This window comes from Geotrypetes seraphini, chromosome 6 (assembly GCF_902459505.1).
Source record: "Geotrypetes seraphini chromosome 6, aGeoSer1.1, whole genome shotgun sequence".
In the NCBI taxonomy this organism is placed as follows: Eukaryota; Metazoa; Chordata; class Amphibia; order Gymnophiona; family Dermophiidae; genus Geotrypetes; species Geotrypetes seraphini.
Window position 1 is genome coordinate 131,432,149 of NC_047089.1, and position 20,207 is coordinate 131,452,355.

Sequence of the window (20,207 nt, forward strand, 5' to 3'; positions counted from 1 at the left end):
TTTATTTTCTATTTTGTGATTACAATACACTTCTCCCTCCATATTCGCTGTGATAGGGGATTAACAGAACCGCAAATACAGAAAAACCGCAAATAACTTTTTCATATGTTATTCACTGTTTTCTATTAAAAACCATCGTGAATATGGTGAAACCGTGAATAACATGGTGGGAGACCGAGCCTGTTCCTGAAGGAGAGGCAAAACCCGGTGAAGAAAGTGCTGGGAATCGGCGATTTTCTTTGTAAATGCATGGAATCAGCGATTTCTCTATGCAAGCTGATATAATTTGGGGGGAGGAGCCAGCAAGCTAAAAAACGTGAATAATCGAAACCGTGAATACTGAAACCATGAATACGGAGGTAGAAGTGTATGTCAGATTTGAAATGTGTATCCTGCCAGAGGTGGTGTTAGACTGTGAACATGAGCTAGGATTTAACAGAGAGAAGAAAAGTCTCTTTTGTTTACACCACAGCGCCAGTGTGGGTAGGAGAGGGCAAAGGTGGTAAAAGAGGTGAAGAGGCTATAAAATAAACCCACCAGGAAGTTTGGAAAAAACACCCAATTGGGCAGGAAAATCGAATTGAAAGATCGATTCAATAGGCTGATTCGAATCAAATTTTTTTTCTTGAATCTGGCAGCACAAGTAAAAAGTATTCAATCAATTTTTATATGGCTCTAGAAAGAGGGTCTAGTGTTCTTGTCATACTAGATAGCAAAACTTCTCACCGTTTATCTCAACCCTGGAATCCCCAAGTGTCAAAATGGTGGAATCCTTCACTTTTTTTCAAATAGAACTTTTGACAGTAGTCCGTCACAATAGCTTTAACAATGTTCAGTTTAGAGGATCAATGTCAAATCCTCAGTGTTAGTGCAGCTTGTGGTCTTTCGATGTTGATGTTGATGTCTATGATGTCAATGCACTTGGGTTGGACAAACTAGACAAGTGCTTCTTTTGCTCAACAACTAAGGGGACAAACATCTTGTCACTTGATGCAGATGGAATTCTTCTGTTCAAAGTCCAAGATACACAAGGTACCAGTTATACATATCAGTGTTGTTGCTCTACTGCCCACATTTCTTGAAGCTACTGGAGCTTTTCTGTTTCTAAGAAAAGTAATCCATGTGAAATCCAATATGTTCAAAAAATCAGGTTGATGGTACAAGTCACAGTTACACAACTAATAATCAAGGAATTTTAAATTACCAAAACTTGAAATTTTTAACTGACATGACCCAAAACACTTTTTGAATAAGATTTGAGAGTAAACAGTGGAGATAAGACATCTGACAGAAGTGTCATACAGGTGCAAATATATTTGCTAGAAAGCTCTACAAAATCTTGAAGTGCTTTGATACAGTTCTAGAGCTGTACCAAATAGCATAGTTTACTATTCAGCCAAATATGAGTAATGAAAAACATTTGGCCAAATATGAATAATGGGCATTGAGCTTTAATAAATAATAAAAGAAGCAATGTGAAATCAGATATCAAGTGTTTATTTCAGTAGGAATTAGCACAGCAGAGCCCTGGATTATTCATTTTAGAATTTAAATTGCTATTTGGCCAAATACGAAAAATGTAGTTGGGGCCGAAACAAATATGAATATTTACTACAGCCTTATACAGGGCTTTGTTGAATATCACCCATCGCACCAGAGCTATGTTGTACAAAAACACAGCTCTAGAAGGTAGCACAGAATACAGCAAAGACAAGACAAATTCAGGACTTACAATTAAATTGACTATTAGTGGTAACAGCTGTTCAAACCAGGGCAGCACTTTCTCCTTGTAACTGCTGAATATTGAATGCAAAATATCAGAAACTTTCGTCAAAATGTAAACATCATTATCATCCTGTAAGAATAAAAATGAGAGAATAATGCAGGGGTATAAATTTTATATCCTTACCACAATTCTCTGCAGTTATATGTGCCCTCTTTATACTTATTTGTTCAAACCAGTTTACATGATATATTTCAGGACATTAAAGTGCAAGGAATTTTTTTTTTTTTAAATAAAGAATCATTTCCATATGATACATCAAGTCTCCTCTCCCTCATGTTCAGCTTCAATGTTTCTAATAGAGGAGGGCAATTTTCAAAGATGTATGTGCACAGAAAGTATGTATGTTTGGCTAAGGAAGCATACTTAAAAGCTAATTATAGAACTGACTTAAAAGATAGAAAATTGAAGAGGGGATAAAGGAATTAAACAAGGGAAAGCCAAAAACAAGAGAGGATCACATCATCTCTGCAACATTTGCCTAAGTGCAATCTCAAGAGGTTGGCAATTCACAGAGGAAATTTTTTAAAAGTAGTCTGGTATCAAAAAAAATCTCTTCCCTTGAAGTTTCAGAAGACATCTACCAGGGAAACAGCAGAAACTGAGTTCCACACATTTGTAATACGTCATTAATGCCAAAAGTTTATTACATCCAAGTACTTTTTGAAATAGAGAAAATGGAAGGTTTTAAACCTAAAATAACATCTCCTTGTTACAAAAATAAGACCTGACTACACAATCTCACTCATGCCAGAGAAAAAGTATGTATATACAAGATCCTTTATCCGAAATCCTTGATTCCAGGCATATTTTGGGATTTTTAATTGCCCCCCCCCCCCATTTTTTTAAATTTCCAAATAAGTCAAACACTTCAAGCACTTTAAACACAAACTTGTTCACCAAAGAGCCTTCAGTCTGTCATAATAATAAATTTTATTTTTATACCACAGTACCTCTCAGTTCTATGCGGTTAACAGTAATGGAAAGGTGAACAAAAATAGCGATACAGCAATAACAGCTGGCAAATTTATCAAAAGAAATTTTAATATTTTATTTCTAAGCTAAACAAACAGCAATAATACAGCAGTAGCATTAAAATGTATAATTACATCATGTAGGACAGATATACAATATAGAGTGTACATCCCAACAATTTTCCAACAGCTGATTATTGTGCACCATGTTTATGGAAAGTGTGTGCATGACTGAGGAAAGAGTTGCACTATTTACAAAGGACCTCTTTATAAAGTCGCTACCACAAAGGCCGATTTGACCATGTTACTCCACTCTTAAAAGAAGCTCACTGGCTCCCTATCACCCACCGTATCACCTATAAAATCATCTTACTCTGCTTTAAAATTAAACAATCTCATCAACCTTCATTCCTTGACAAACTCCTGATACCTCAATGCTCCTCCCGCACTCTAAGATCCTCTGATCAAAAACTTCTTTTCATCCCCCCTCTAAAAGATTTCTATTATACTCGTAAAACAAATTTTGCTGTAACTGCCCCTACATTATGGAACTCCTTGCCACAATACCTCCGCGACGAACAACAACTTGTTAAATTTAAATCTTGTCTAAAGACTTTCTTATTTCATGACGCTTTTAACCTAACCTAGATTTTCTACTATCTATCTTCTCTCTCTTCTCTTTTATTTCTATTTTCTCTCCTCTTGCAAGCAATTACTACTACAATATGCCCTCACCTTCACGTTTTTTCCCTACCCATTCTTCCCTTTTCTTCTTATTAAATGTAACTTTTTCCCCTCCTCCCTTACTATCCTCACAGTCAAGTCTGTCTGGTTTTTGTCATTTATGTCCCACTTAAATATTTTATCCATTCTTCCCTTTTTACTCCCTCTTTTAAATTATATTGTTAACCGGCCAGATATTTGTTTTATGGTCGGGATATTAAAAACTAATAAACTTGGAAACTTGGAAACATCTTTGTAAAAGGGGTCGAAAGAGTGCATTACTGGCGAAAAAGTTGCAAACATTAAGGCTCCTTTTACAAAGGCGAGCTAGCGGTTTAACACGCGTAATAGCGTGTGCTAAACCGCCTGCCACACGAGCTGCTACCGCCTCCTCTTGAGCAGTCAGTAGTTTTTCAGCCAGCGCGGGGGTTAGCGCGTGATTAAAAGTCGCACGCGCTAAACCCGCTAGCGCGGCTTTGTAAAAGGAGCCCAAAATACTTTAAGCAGTTCAAACACAAACTTTTTCCAAACATAGTCTTTAGTCACACACAATCTTTCTTAGCCAAAAACGTCTAACATGCATCATTTTCTCTATCTGCCAATGGTGCATGAACCGTGGCAGTCTTTTTAAAGATTTTTTTTTAGTGTCATCTGTCTAATTAACAAAGGTTTCTATTTCAGTAGTCTCTCTTAGATCGAGTAGAAACATAGAAACATAGAAAGATGACGGCAGAAAAGGGCTATAGCCCATCAAGTCTGCCCACTCTACTGTCCCACCCCATTAAGTCAGAGTGCTGCTCGACCTACGTGGATGTCCCATTTATTCTTAAAGTCGAGCACGCCATAATTGCATGCTCACTGATAAATGCATATTATCTATAAGGATTTTTTCTCCAGTGTTCACAAGGTCTTCATCATCACTACTATCCTCAAGTTTTGGGGTTTTTTTTATTTAACACCATTTCAGCAATCTCGCCATCACTGAAGGAAAGCACAAAAGGTGCATCTTTGCCAATATTCAGTACTTCATTAATATCAGCTGTCTCTAACTTATTAACATTTTCAGATGATATCATCACAGTTTCATCACTGACTTGGAAACCTTCAAAGTCTTCCTCTATATCAGGGGTGCCCACACTTTTGGCTTATGAGCTACTTTTAAAATGACCAAGTCAAAATGATCTACCAACAATAAAATAAAAAAAACACACAAAGCACACTGTACCGCAGAGAATATGTTAATTAATCCTCTTTAACATTTACATGTCCTCCCTGAAACTACTCCAACTATCCCCCCTTGAAACTCTTTACACTTACGCTGATGACATCCTCGTCCTCCTTGAGACCGACTCGAACCTCACTAACCTCTCCACGAACATATCCTCATGCATAAAGAACCTCCAATTCTGGGCATTCACAATGCATATGAAACTAAACGAGTCCAAAACAAAACTCCTTTGGCTCGGCCCAAAATTAAACCATCTACCTTCCTCCATCCCATTGTCCTCCGGCCCCCCATTACAGCTCAAGTTCTCAAGCAAAGTTCTGGGTGTCACCTTAGACTCTTCTCTATCCTTCAACGAACATCTCCAATCCCTGGTGAAGAAATGCTTCTTCAGCCTTCACATGCTAAGGAAAGTCAGACCCTATTTTCACCAAAAACACTTCGCAGTCCTAGTACAATCCATCATTCTCTCCAGATTGGATTATTGCAATTCTATCTACCTCAGCCTAACCAAGAAAAGCCTCCACAGACTTCAGCGATTCAGAACGCCGCAGCTAAGCTTGTTTTCGCGAAAAGCAAATTTGATCACGTCTCACCACTCCTGTCTAAGCTCCATTGGCTCCCAGTAATCCCCAGGATCCACTTCAAATGTGCGTGTCTGGCCTACAAGATCCTACATGGCATCCTTCCTGCCGTTATCCCTCTATCCTGGAACTCCCCAACCCCTACTTCCTCCAGATCCTCCCAAATTTTTAAACTATCCTTCCCTTCCATAAAAGGTATTTCCCATGTAGGCAAACTTGGGTCATCCCTCCCCTTTAGAATCACTGAGATCTGGAATAACCTCACCTCCCCACTCCGAACCTCAAGTTCCCTCCAACTCTTCCGCAAACACCTAAAAACCTGGCTATTCTCAAAACTGTAACACTTCCCCCCTCTTAGGCCTCTCACCTTCCCCCTTTACACCTAACTCTTTAATCTCTCCACTGTAGTTCCTCTCTCATCCTTCTTCCTGTAAACCGTGCCGAGCTCCGCATTCGTGGAGATGGTGCGGTATATAAACCCAAGGTTTAGTTTAGTTTAGTTTAATTAGCATTTGTATTCAGGGTTTTTTCAAAGGTCAAGGCAGATGACTTTAAAATATGCAATATCACTTCAGTAACAACTATACAAAAGTAGACAAAAATGCCCCCTCCTCTTTTACTAAACCGCAATATTGGTTTTTAGCGCAGGAAGCTGTGCTGAATGCCCTGCGCTGCTCTCGATGCTCATAGGCTCCCTGTGCTAAAAACCGCTATTGCGGTTTAGTAAAAGGGGGCCATAATGCAAAATATAGACAGCAGATATAAATTCTCAAAACGGACACATTTTGATCACTAAATTGAAACTAAAAATCATTTTTCCTACCTTTTTGTCTGGTGATTTCATGAAAATCTGGTTGCACTTCCTTCTTCTGTAAAGCCAATATTTCTTTCTTTCTGCCTTTCTTTCTCTCTCTCCCTGTCCCCCTCTTTATTTCTGCCTTTCTTTCTCTCTACCCTTGCCTGCCTGTCTTTCTTTCTCTCTACCCTGCCCCCCTCTTTCTTTCTGCCTTTCCTTCTCTCTCCCCCTGCCCCCCCAAGCTATCGTGCCAATTTCTCCACTTCCCCGATTCTTTCCCTACCCCCACCCTCAAACCACCAACCCGATTTCTCCCTGCTGCTTCCCCAAGCCAGGCCTGGCGCGTACAAGTGCTGGACCCACAAGACTTCATCTCCGACATCAATTCTAAAGTCAGGGAGGAAGTTCCAGGCCAGCCAGGCAGCGATTGGCTGGCCCAGAACTTCCTCTCCGACATCAGAATTGATGTCTTTTGAGTCCGGCGCTTGTACAGGCCAGGCCTGGCTTGGGGGAAGCAGCAAGTAGAAAAAGATTGCAAAGGCAACGCGATCGACTTGCGTTGCCTTTGCGATCGACCATTTGGGCACCCCTGCTCTATATGTTCATTTTCATCAAACATTGTTGATGACCAAAGTTTTTGCCAGGCATTTTTTTAATGCTGATTTAGTTACATGTACAGTGGAACCTTGGTTTATGAGCATAATTCGTTCCAGAAGCATGCTCGTAAACCAAATTACAGTGGTACCTCGGTTTACGAGTGCACCGGTTTGCGAGTGTTTTGCAAGATGAGCAAAACATTTGCAAAATCGGTGCCTCGGAAACCGAGCATGGCTCGATTTACGAGCAACCCCCCCCCCCCCCTCAATCCGGCACCCCCCCTGCGATCCGGCACCCCCCCTGCCTCGAACCGGCACCCCCCACCATGATCCGACCCCTTCGACACGATTGGGAACCCCCCCGACATGATCCGACCCCCCCCCCGACACAATTGGGCACACACCCCCGCCACTTCTTACCCTCATCTGGGCACTCTTGAAGATCGGCCCTCGTCTGCTGGGCCTTGAGCATGTTCAAGGCCTGCGAGTTCACGTTCTCAAGGCCCAGTCCGGGGGCTGCGTGCCGGTGCCAGACGGGGGTAAGTTTGAAGTTGTTCGGGGGGGGGGGGGGTGCCGGTTCGCGCAGAGGGCCTTTGTGAGTGGGGGTGGGGGGGAATGATGCCGGTTATCGGGGGAGTGCTCGCAAATCGAGTCAACACTCGGTTTGCGAGACAAGATTTGCGAGAATGTTTTGCTCGTCTTGCAAAACACTCGCAAACCGGGTTACTCACAAACCGAGGTTTGACTGTACTTATATATTTTGGTATTTAAGGTGATTAATGAAAGTTGGAATGTTTTTCTAAGAACATAGCACCAGTAGTGAGCTGTTTCATAAGCACTGTATATTTGTTCATGATCCAAAAAGCTATACGCTGGAAACGAAGACAGAAAACTGACAGGGTTGACGGTCAGTCTAGAAGAGGTATGCAGGCAGATTGATAGGCTTAAGAGTGATAAATTCCCAGGACCAGAAGGCATCCATCCGACGATTATCAAAGAAATGAAATGGACTATAGCTGAACTGCCTCAACTAATAACCAATCTGTCAATCAAATCAGGAAAGATTCCGGACGACTGGAAGGTGGAATGTTATGCCAATCTTCAAATAAGGTTCGAGGGGAGATCCAGGAAACTACAGACCGGTGAGTCTGACCTCGGTACTGGGAAAGATGGTAGAGGCGCTGATAAAGGACCGCATCATTGATCACCTTGACGGACACGATTTGATGCGGACCAGCCAGCACGGCTTCAGCAAAGGAAGATCTTGCTTGATGAATTTGCTGCACTTCTTCGAGGGAGTAAACAGGTGGATTGACAAGGGTGACCTGGAACATACACAGGTAGGGCTGGTCTCAGTTGTTTGATCTAGGGGCCACCGAGTGTGAGCGAAAAGCTGGGCACGATGGACCACTGGTCTGACTTAGCAGCGGCAATTCTTATGTTCAATGTTTCCATCACATATCCTCTTAGAAAATTCATCAATGTAACATTCAGCTGCCTCGTAATCAGCAAGACGCTTTGATTTTAATATATTTAACACCATGATGCTTCTTAAATATCTGCAGCCAACCTTCTGAATATTCACAATCAATGTCAATGTTCAGTTCTTGATGTTATTTTTTGGCTTGCTTCATTATCATCAAACTAGTCAATGGTATGCATTCATAAGAACGTAAGAATAGCCTTACTGGGTCAGACCAATGGTCCATCAAGGCCAGGAGTCCATTCTCATGGTGGCCAATCCAGGTCACTAGTACCTGGCCAAAACCCAAGGAGTAGCAACATTTCATGCTACCGATTCAGGGCAAGCAGTGGCTTCCCCCTTGTCTTTCTCAATAACAGACTATGAATTTGTCCAAACCTTTCTTAAAACTAGCTATGTTATCCGCTCTTACCACATCCTCTGGCAACGCGTTCCAGAGCTTAACTATTCTCTGAGTGAAAAAAAATTTTCTTCTATTGGTTTTAAAAGTATTTCCCTGAAACTTTTTCGAGTGTCCCCTAGTCTTTGTAATTGTTGGCAGAGTGAAAAATCAATCCACTTGTACCTGTTCTACTTCACTCAGGATTCTGTAGACTTCAAACATATCTCCCCCTCAGCCATCTCTTTTCCAAGCTGAAGAGCCCTAACTGTTTTCGTCTTTCCTCCTATGAGAGGAGTTCCATCTCCTTTACCATCTTGGTCGCTCTTCTTTGAACCTTTTCAAGCGCAGACCAGAATTGAACGCAATAATCCAGATGAGGTCGCACCATGGAGCGATACAGGGACACTATAACATTCTTAGTCTTGTTAACCATCCCTTTTTATTTTTTTTTGAAATAATTTTTATTAGAAGCTATTGCAACACAGATGACACAGATATCCAGCAGTACAAATACACCAGGGCCAAATACAGAGAATACCAATTCTAACAATAAAACGATCTGGCAAACGCAGCAAAAAGAAAACGGAGGCGGCCAAGCTCTGAGCCATCCAGTCGCAATCTGCAAAATATTTGTGTGCAAAGAAAGAACAGAAGCAACCCCCCCAGGCATACCAGAATCACACATCCCCTCAACACTCCATACAAATCACACCAAACATTCCACACCCTCACACCTCCACACACACCCCTCACAAAGAACTGCCTCACAGGCCCCTAAGAAAAGCAAAAAGAAGAAAGAGAGAAAGAAAGAAAGAAAGAGGAACGAGAAACAGAGAGTAAGAAAGAGAAAGAAAAAGAACTGTGGAATCAAGGACAGGTATCCATCTGTGCCCCCGTATCTCCGGGACATTGCGACAAAACCGCTTTCCAGAGCCCCACATAGCAGCGCTGGTCAATCCTTCCCCCCCCCCCCCCCCCCCCGGGAAGAACTGTGAATTTCAAAGTGCGCTACCTGGGCAATCCGATGTAGCCAATGAGGAAAGGTAGCCACCTGATCAGACACCCAAAATTGCAAGAGAAGTTTTTTCACCAAAAGGAAGGCCAAATAAAGAAATTTCTGCTGAGGAGTTGAAAAACCAGCCTCCTCCAATACTCTCAGGTCGCCCAATAAGAGCATGCCATAGTCACGTGGGATAGGACGGTGCACAATGCGCTCCAAAAAGGGAAGAGCCTTTAGCCACAAATCAGTGGACGGGCATTCCAAAAAATGATGGGTCAAAGTCCCAGCAGCGCGGCAACACCTAATGCAGACCTCCCCCTCCCAAAGGCCCATGTGAGCCCCTTGCGTCCTAGAAATATATGCCCTATGTAATATCTTAAACTGCATTTCCCGGAAATCAGAGGAGCTCCCCATGGATCCAAGAGGACCAAACAGTGCAAGAAATGCACTCCGATCCCCCAGGAAGCCCAGTTCCTTCCGCCACACAGAGGCCACACCATCAAGGGCGTCCACAGACAATCGTGCCCGCAACAGCAGACCCCACGTAGAGAGTCTGTTCTGGGCTGATGGAACCAAAAAGAATAATGCATCAAGAGGACCACAGAGCCAAGTATCCCCCCCCCACTTCTGAGTTAGCGTAGTATAATAGTGGCGTATCTGAAGGTACACCCAAAAGTGATTAGTTGGCAGATCCCATCGCCGCTGAATTTGAGCATAAGAAGGAAAGACATCCCCACCTCCTCCATCCCAAACATCCCTCAAGGTCCGACACCCCCGCTTCTCCCACACCCACACCCACACCAATCAGAACTGGACAGATACCGGACGACTGGAGGATAGCGAACGTCACGCCAATTTTCAAAAAAGGATCGAGAGGGGAACCGGGCAACTATAGGCCTGTGAGTCTTACGTCTGTCCCCGGCAAGATGGTTGAAGCACTGATCAAAGATAGCATAGTCCGGCACTTGGACGCACACGACTTGATGAAACCCAGTCAACATGGATTCAGGAAAGGGAAATCATGTTTGACGAATTTACTCCAATTTTTTGAGACCGTGAACGAGCAAATTGATAGTGGGAAGCCGGTGGACATAATATACTTGGACTTCCAGAATGCGTTCGACAAAGTTCCACACGAAAGACTTCTCAGGAAACTACAAAGCCATGGCATAGAGGGAGATATACAAAGATGGATAGGCAAATGGCTGGAAAACCGAAAGCAGAGAGTGGGTATAAATGGGAAGTTCTCCGACTAGGAGAAAGTGACTAGTGGTGTACCCCAGGGCTCAGTACTTGGGCCGATCCTTTTTAATATTTATATCAATGACCTGAAGGAAGGAACATCCAGTGAGATCATCAAGTTTGCAGACGATACAAAACTATGCCGGGCAATCAGATCGCAGGAGGATAGAGAGGAACTCCAGAGCGACTTGTGTCGGTTAGAAACATGGGCGGAGAAATGGCAGATGAAGTTCAATGTGGAGAAATGCAAGGTAATGCATTTAGGCAGTAAGAATAATGAATACGAGTATATAATGTCAGGTGCAACTCTGGAGAAGAGTGAACAAGGACCTGGGTGTACTGATAGAAAGGACCCTGAAGCCGTCGGCACAATGCGCGGCAGCGGCAAAGAAGGCAAATAGAATGTTGGGCATGATAAAGAAAGGAATCTCGAGTAGATCGGAGAAAGTTATAATGCCGCTTTAGAGGGCAATGGTCAGACCACACTTGGAATACTGCGTCCAACATTGGTCTCCCTACCTAAAGAAGGATATAAAACTGCTGGAGAGGGTGCAGAGACGAGCAACAAAACTGGTGAAGGGTATGGAGAAACTGGAATACGAGGATAGACTTATAACACTAGGATTGTTCTCCCTTGAGAAAAGGAGACTGCGTGGGGATATGATCGAGACCTTCAAAATACTGAAAGGAATCGACAAAATAGAGCAGAGAAGATTATTTACATTGTCCAATTTGACACGGACTAGAGGACATGTAATGAAGCTAAGGGGGGATAGGTTCAGGACTAATGTCAGGAAGTTCTGCTTCACTCAGAGAGTGGTTGACACCTGGAATGCCCTCCCAGAGGAGATTATTGCGGAATTGACCGTCCTAGGCTTCAAGAGCAAACTAGATGCATATCTCCTTAAGAGAGGCATATAAAGATATGGTGGACTATAAATTACGCCAGGTGTACACCTGGCAGGGCCTCCGCGTGTGCGGATCGCCGGACTTGATGGACTGAAGGTCTGATCTGGAGATGGCAGTTCTTATGTTCTTAGTCGAGAAGGGCCCATCCCCAGGACAAAAGCAAGATTACCACACAAAGGCAAGAGTGCCGACGTAGCTGGTGTTTTCTGTTGTTGTCGCCGCCTCCACCACCTCCAAGCCAACCGAATCGGCTGGAGAAGAGCCATAGTCGAGGAGCCCCCGGGAACCACAGAAGGCGGTAGATGTAACAGGGCCAAGAAGGAGTGCGGCGCACACCAGGAAGCAAGCCAGTCTCCCGGGGCATACCTATAATGGCCGGTCTAACCCTCATGAATGATATGGAGCAGAGCCGCTACATTGTAATGTCGAACATCTGGTAGATTCAAGCCCCCCTGCGATCTATCCAGCATCAATTTAGTATAACTAATACGAGCCCTCTTGCGCCTCCAAATAAAAGTAGAAATAGTGGAATGAAAAGCCCGCACATCTCGAGCAGAGAGCCACACGGGGAGAGTCTGTAATGGATACAAGATCTTTGGCAAGAGAACCATTTTGGTGATAGCAACTCTACCCCACAATCCCAATGGTAACTCCCGCCAGCGGTCTCACTGAGCCGCGATTTGCTCAAGAGGACGACGAACATTGTACTGGTACAGGAGGGATAAGTCAGGTGTCAGATACACTCCTAGATACCGCAACGGCCCACTGACAGGCTGGATAGAAAGAGCGGAGTGCCAAGCCTCCCCATGAGTGGAATCCAGAGGCAACAGCTCGGACTTGGCACAATTAACCCGCAGGCCCGAGAAATTACCGAAAGTTCGGACCACCCCGAGCGCTCGCTCCAAATCATTGAGGGGGTTATCAAGATAGAGTAGGATGTCATCTGCAAAGAGGTTTATCCGACTCTCCCGGTCGCCTATCCGAATTCCCCGAATGGAAGGATCAGTGCGCAGCCGTGTCGCTAAAGGTTCGAGGGCTAGCACAAAAAGTAGAGGGGAAAGAGGACACCCCTGCCGGGTACCTCTACCCAAAGGAAAAGAAGCAGTAAGACCCCCATTCACCAGCAAAAGCACCTGCGGGTTAAGATATAAACTACGAATCCACTCATGAAAGCAGCTGACCAATCCATATTGCTGCAGAACCCAGAATAAATAATGCCAGGAAATGCTGTCAAATGCCTTTTCCATATCTAAACCAACTATAGCCGATTTACTCCCCGTCCCCCGTCTTGAGTGTAATGCCATTAAGGCCCGAAAAAGATTCATGGAAGCATACCTGCCCGGAATAAACCATCCCTTTTTTTAATCATTCCTAGAATCCTGTTTGCTTTTTTGGCTGCCGCCACACATCGGGCAGGTGGTTTAATCGGATTGTCTACGTTGACACCCAGATCCTTTTCTTGGGCGCTAACCCCCAAGTATCCGGTAACTGTGATTCAGGCAGTGGCGTACCTAGCATATGTGACAACCGGGGCCCATCATTTTTTGACACCCCCCATCTGTACAAAAAACATGATTTTTAGTAACAAGCCACATGCCACACATGAATACCTAGGAAAAGGCAGCATCTTACATACTGCAGTGAGCAGTACAACATCAATACACCCATTGTAAAACTAAACAAGCCAGACTAGTACAGATCAATCCTGCAGTCAAGCCTAACAAAAAAACATGTCTTGCGAACACACAGAACACAGAAAACACCTTCGCCTAGTATGGAATATGTAATTACAAACTAACCCCTCCCTCTTTTACAAAACTGTAGTGTTGATTTTAGCCACGGTGGTAACAGCTCTGACGCTCATAGAATTCTGAGCATCAGAGCTGCTACCACCACGGCTGGCGCTAAAAAAATGCTCCACAGTTTTGTAAAAGGGGGGATAAAATAGAAATACATAGGCAAAGGTTAAATTGAGCCAGTAAGAAGCTGGACTCTGCATATAGTGCACCACAGAAACAGTGACACGTCTCCTAAAGCAATAAATATATAGAACATTTTTTTCTACCTTTTTGTCTTCTGTGGTTTCTGCTTTCCTCATCTTCTTGTAACTCTCTTCCTTCCATCCACTGTCTGCCTTCTCTCTTCCCCTATATGGCATCTTCTCTCCTTTTATGCCCCTTCTAGAAACTGTATGCCTCCCCCTTCCATCTCTCCTTTCACCCCCATTGGTCTGGCATCTCTCTCCTCTCCTTCCCTCTCCTACACCTTTCCTCTGCAATCCCTTTCCCTTTTTCCCCTCATTTTCCTTTTCAATTTATTTTCTGCATCTGTCTCGATCAGTGTTCTTCAACCACCGGTCCATGGACCAGTGCCGGTCCACAGAAATTTCCTGCCGGTCCACAGGGCCAGCACGTGCATCAGGCCCAAAACAGTGTTCTTCAACTGCCAGTCCACAGTGCGATCAATGCAGCGTTATCTTCGAGCCAGCTCCCTCTTCCTAACTGATTCAGTGCACAAAGCCACGGGCAGTGGGTCCTATGGGCATCCTGCGCCTGAAACGGAAGCCTTCTCTCTGATGTTGCAACATCAGAGGGAAGGCTTCCAGATGAGGCACGGGATGTGCAAGGTGCAATTAGTACTATTAAGGGGCGGGGTCTGGGATGGAGATTGGGTAGAGATGGGCGGGGTCTGGCCAACGACTTAGCCCAGTGTTCTTCAACCGCCGGTCCACGGACCGATGCCGGTCCATAGAATAATTCTTTTATTTCTGCCGGTCCAAATGTGTAAAAAGGTTCAAAAACACTGGTCTAGATTACATTCTTACTACCCTCTCATCAATGTCCTTTTTTACTGTCTACCTAAAGCTTGCCACCTCTTTCCCTCACCCCTCCAGTGTTTCCCTAACTCAATCCTTTTCTCCCCATCACGTGCCCTCCTTTTATTTATCCCCTCCTTCCATCATGTACACTCTTTCTCCAACCCTTCCATCTAATACCTTCTCCTCTCTGTCCATTTTCATCCAGCATCTGCTCCCCTCTTTCTCTCCTCCCATTTCCTTCCTGCATTTGCTCCCTTATTTCTCCCATCTGCACTTCCATCCAGCATAGGCTCCCCACTACCATCCAATGTCTGCCCTTTCTCTCGCCATCCACTCCTCTTCAATCAGCATCTGCCCCCATTCTTTCCCTCCAATATCCTTCCCCTTTGTCTCTCCCCTTTCTCTGTACATCAATTCTATCAGCACTACCCTTCCATACCACCCTGCCCCCTTTCTTTCCCTCCACCAATCTTCCCCTCCACCACTCTTCCATTCCAGCAATCCTGCTCCTTTCTCTCCCTTCATGCAGCAAGGTCCCACGATAACTGTAGCTGCCGGCTACCAGTCCACCCCACTCCGACGTACTTGCTCTGGAGCGGACTCAGCAGCCGCATGCTGGAAGGTCCCGCAATGACTCGTCTGCTGGCTCTGCTCCGATAGACGCAGAGAGTTGTGGTAAAGTCTTGCAATGACTGCGTCTGCTGGGTCCACCCCCTCCGACGTAACTTACTTCTTCCGGAGCAGAGCCGGAAGACGAGTCATTGCGGGACCTTCCTGCACCTCAGCGCGGCTGCTGACTCTGCTGCAGAGAAAGTAAGTCAGAGGTAATGTGACCATTTATTTTTTTCATCAAAAGGGGACATCTATTAATTGACTGTGTATCCTTTCTTTCATTTCTTTCTTTCTGCACTTGGGCCCAAGAATTGTCTCTTTCTATTCCCTCCCTCCTTCCTTCCCATGTCCTTAGTGCCCCCAGTGCCTCCTTCCCGTGTCCATGATGCCCCCAGTGCCTCTTTCCCGTGTCCATGGTGCCCTCAGTGCCTCCTTCTCGTGTCCATGGTGCCCCCAGTGCCTCCTTCCCGTGTCCATGGTGCCCCCAGTGCCTCCTTCCCGTGTCCTTAGTGCCCCTTCCCATGTCCATGGTGCCCCCAGTGCCTCCTTCCCGTGTCCTTACTGCCCTCAGTGCCTCCTTCCCGTGTCCTTAGTGCCCCCAGTGCCTTCCAGATTTTATCCACCCCCAAAGCCAGCCTGCCTGTCTGCCTACCTATTTCCCTCTCTCCCTGCTGCGCTAAAGCCAGCAAGCTTGCCTGCCTACATCCTGCCCTCCCTGCCGCAGAAAAAATAAAAAAAAAGCACCTCTTCCCTTCCTTCAAAAAAGAGAATTATGATGCCATGAGGAAAATGGTGGGAAAGAAACTCAACGATACCGCAAGGAAGATGGAGTCCGTAGAAAAAGCCTGGACCCTACTCAATGGCACAGTGCACGAAGCACAGAACCTGTGCGTCCCCAAGTTCAGGAAAGGGTGCAAAAAAAATAGAACAAAAAACCCAGTGTGGATAACAAATGCAGTGAAAAAGGTGATAAGTGATAAGAAGGCATCATTCAAAAAATGGAAAAAAGACCAGACAGAGGACAACCAAAAGGAGCATAAAAAACACCAAAAGGAGTGTCAACGAGTGGTTAGGAAAGCAAAAAGAGAGTATGAAGAGAGACTGGCAGGGGAAGCAACAAACTTCAAATCATTCTACAGGTATGTCAAGGGGAAGCAACCAGTTAGGGAGGAAGTGAGACCCCTGGATGATGGAGACAGAAAGGGAGTGGTAAAAGAGGAAAAGGAGATAGCAGACAGGTTAAATGAGTTCTTCACGTCAGTTTTCACAAGGGAGGACACAACCAACATTCCGGAACCCGAGGAGATCGTAAAAGGAGATCAGGATGAAAATCTGGTCCAACTAGAGTTGAGCAAGGTGGATGTACTCAGGCAGATAGACAGGCTAAAGAGCGACAAATCGCCAGGTCCGGACGGCATTCACCCAAGGGTACTCAAGGAACTGAGGAAGGAAATAGCTGAGCCACTTCGACAGATATGCAACCTATCCTTAAAAACTGGAGAGATTCCGGAGGACTGGAAAATAGCAAATGTCACGGCCATCTTCAAGAAAGGCTCAAGGGGAGACCCGGGAAACTACAGTCCGGTGAGCTTGACCTCGGTCCCGGGAAAGATGATGGAAGCGCTGATTAAAGACAGCATCTGGGAAAACATCGAAAACAATGGGCAGCTAAAGTCGAGCCAGCATGGCTTCTGCAAGGGCAGGTCATGCCTCACGAACTTATTATACTTTTTTGAGGGGGTAAACAGCCAGGTGGATAAAGGGGAATCCATAGACATCATTTACCTTGACTTCCAAAAAGCCTTCGACAAGGTACCACACGAAAGACTGCTAAGGAAGCTATGGAACCATGGGGTGCAAGGGGTGGTCCACCGATGGATCAAAAACTGGCTGGCGGACAGGAAACAGAGGGTTGGAGTAAAGGGCTATTACTCGGATTGGAAATGGGTCACGAGCGGAGTTCTGCAGGGGTCGGTGCTGGGACCACTTCTGTTCAATATATTTATTAACGACCTGGAGGCGGGAACAAAATGTGAGGTTATTAAATTTGCGGATGACACTAAACTATACAGCAGGGTCAAAACCACGGAGGACTGCGAAGATCTCCAAAAAGATCTGACAACGCTGGAAGAATGGGCCAAAAAGTGGCAAATGAGCTTCAACATAGGGAAATGCAAGGTCATGCATGTTGGGAAGAAGAACCCGATGTTCACTTACAAGATGGGGGGATCACCGCTAGGGGTGAGCAACCTTGAAAGAGACCTGGGAGTGATGGTGGACACAACATTGAAGGCGTCGGCGCAGTGCGCCACAGCCTCAAGGAAAGCGAACAGAATGTTGGGTATCATTAAGAAAGGTATCACGACCAGGACGAAGGAAGTCATCCTGCCACTGTATCGTGCAATGGTGCACCCGCACCTGGAGTACTGTGTCCAGTACTGGTCGCCGTACCTCAAGAAGGATATGGCGGTACTTGAGAGAGTCCAGAGAAGAGCAACTAAGCTAATAAAGGGTATGGGGGACCTCTCATATACTGACAGATTGAAAAAGCTGGGGCTTTTCTCACTGGAAAAGCGACGACTTAGTGGAGACATAATGGAAACCTTCAAGATCATGAAGGGCATAGAAAAAGTGGACAGGGACAGATTTTTCAAACTATGGGGAACCACAAGTACAAGGGGGCACTCGGAGAAATTGAGAGGGGAAAGGTTTAGAACAAATGCCAGGAAGTTCTTTTTCACCCAGAGGGTGGTGGATACATGGAACACGCTATCGGAGGATGTGATAAGCAGAAGCACGCTACAGGGCTTCAAAGAAGGTCTGGACAGGTACCTGGAGGACAAAGGGATTGAGGGGTAAAGATAAGAGTAGAGGTAAGGTTATAGGGATAGGATTAGAGGTAATTTGTAAAATTAGTCAGAGACCACTGTTCAGGCAGTGGGCCTGATGGGCCGCCGCGGGAGCGGACCGCTGGGCGAGATGGACCTCTGGTCTGACTCAGCGGAGGCAACTTCTTATGTTCTTATGTTCTTTCCCCTGGTCCGCGCCTGCAATCTTACCTTCCTCCGCTGACAAGAAGTCTTTCCGACATTAATTCTGACGTCGGAGAGGACGTTCCGGGCCAGCCAATCACTGCCTGGCTGGCCCGGAACGTCCTCTCCGACATCAGAATTGACGTCGGAAAGACTTCTTGTTGGCGGGGGAGGTAAGATTGCAGCAGTGTGAGCCAGGGGATAGGAAGAGTAGGAGGACCCGGACCTGGCCGGCTGTGTACCCCCCCGGCTGTGTACCCCCCCAAGCCGTGCACCCAGGGCAGACCGCCCCCCTCCCTTGGTACACCACTGGATTCAGGTTATTCTTCCCAATGTGCATCATTTTGCATTTGTCCACATTAAATTTCATCTGCCATTTGGATGCCCAATCTTCCAATTTCTTAAGGTCCACCTGCAGTTTTTCACAATCTGCTTGCGTTTTAACAACTTTGAACAGTTTAATAATAATAATAATAACTTTATTCTTATATACCGCCAACAATCTTGCGACTTCTAGGCGGTTTACAATAAAAGAAACTGTAGATACAATCAAGAGAAACTGTAAATACAATCAAAGAAACTGTAAATACAATCAAGAGAAACTTTACGTGCAGCGAATTAGATACAATCAAGAGAAACTGTAAATACAATCAAAGAAACTGTAAATACAATCAAGAGAAACTTTACGTATAGCGAATTAAAGAGTATATCAGTGTGTATCTCGTACAATGAATTAGAGAGTATAGCAGTGTAGCAGTTTAGTGTCATCTGCAAATTTAATCACCTCTCTCATCGTTCCAATTTCTAGATCATTTATAAATAAGTTAAATAGCACCGGTCCAAGGACAGAACCCTGTGGAACTCCACTGTTTACTCTTCTCCATTGAGAAAAATGATCATTTAACCCTACCCTCTGTTTTCTATCTGATAACCAATATAACCAATTCCTAATCCACAACTGAACTTTGCCACCTATCCCATGGCACTTTAATTTTCTCAGGAGCCTCTTGTGAAGAACTTTATCAAAAGCTTTCTGAAAATCTAGATACACTATATCAACCGGCTCACCTTTGTCCACATGTTTATTCACACCTTCAAAGAAGTCAAGCAAATTGGTGATGCAAGATCTCCCTCGGCTGATTCCGTCTCATTAAATCATGTTTGTCTACATCTTCCACAATTTTATTTTTTTATAATTGTTTCTATCATTTTGCCCGGCACTGAAGTGAAGCTTACTGACCGGTCTGTAATTTCCCGGATCTCCCCTGGAGCCCTTTTTAAAAATCGGTGTAACATTGGCCACCGTCCAATCTTGTTCAGCCCTTCTTTGCTGAACTCAATCAGTAAATGATCTAAATCTTCGTTTTTTGCCTTATGCAATGTTTTCTTTGTTTTCATTCACTTCTGGCTATTACTCTCACTGTAAAACTTCAACAACTTATCTTTCTGAGTAGAATCTGAATCTCTCTTTGCCATTTTCCAGCCCTCTGACCTTTCCTGCTTCTCACTGCCACCCTGGAATCTGTAGCTCTCTCAGGTGAAATGCATGCACCTACATTGGTTTCTGTATATGTCATGTTGGAGAAATTGACTACTTCCAGTTTGCATCAAATTTCAGTTTTCGGAGCTTTTCAGTTTTCAGATAAAGGATCTTGTACCTGTACTAAATTTAAGGTCAAAATGTTGACACACAAGGAAGGTTGCAGAATCTGAGAAACATCCAGACTGTCTACAGACACGAGGTATTATCTACACATTCTCCTCCAATAAACCTTTTGTTGTTCAAATATAATATACTAGTGTTTAAGCCCGTTACATTAACGGGTGCTAGAATATATGCCTGTCTCTTTTTTTATTTATGTCTTTCTCCCTGCTCCTGTCTCTTTCTTCCTTTCTTTCTGTCTCTCTCCCTCCTGCTATTTTTCTCTCTCTCTCCCTGGCACCCTTTGTCTGTCTGTCTTTCTTTCTGTCTGTCTCTCTGGTCCCCTGTCTGTCTTTATTTCTGTCTGTCTCTCTCCCTGGCCTCCTTTGTCTGTCTGTATTTCTTT

The 20,207-nt window shown here is 44.7% G+C and overlaps 1 protein-coding gene across 1 annotated transcript in view; it reads right to left on the reverse strand.

The window, feature by feature from the left end:
• Positions 1 to 20,207, reverse strand: part of IPO5 (importin 5) — a 387,223-nt gene that overhangs the window by 92,110 nt on the left and 274,906 nt on the right. Inside the window, exon 22 of the mRNA XM_033948411.1 lies at positions 1,733 to 1,855. Within this exon, the coding sequence (XP_033804302.1) occupies positions 1,733 to 1,855 (123 nt within the window). The remainder of the gene's footprint in view (positions 1 to 1,732; positions 1,856 to 20,207) is intronic.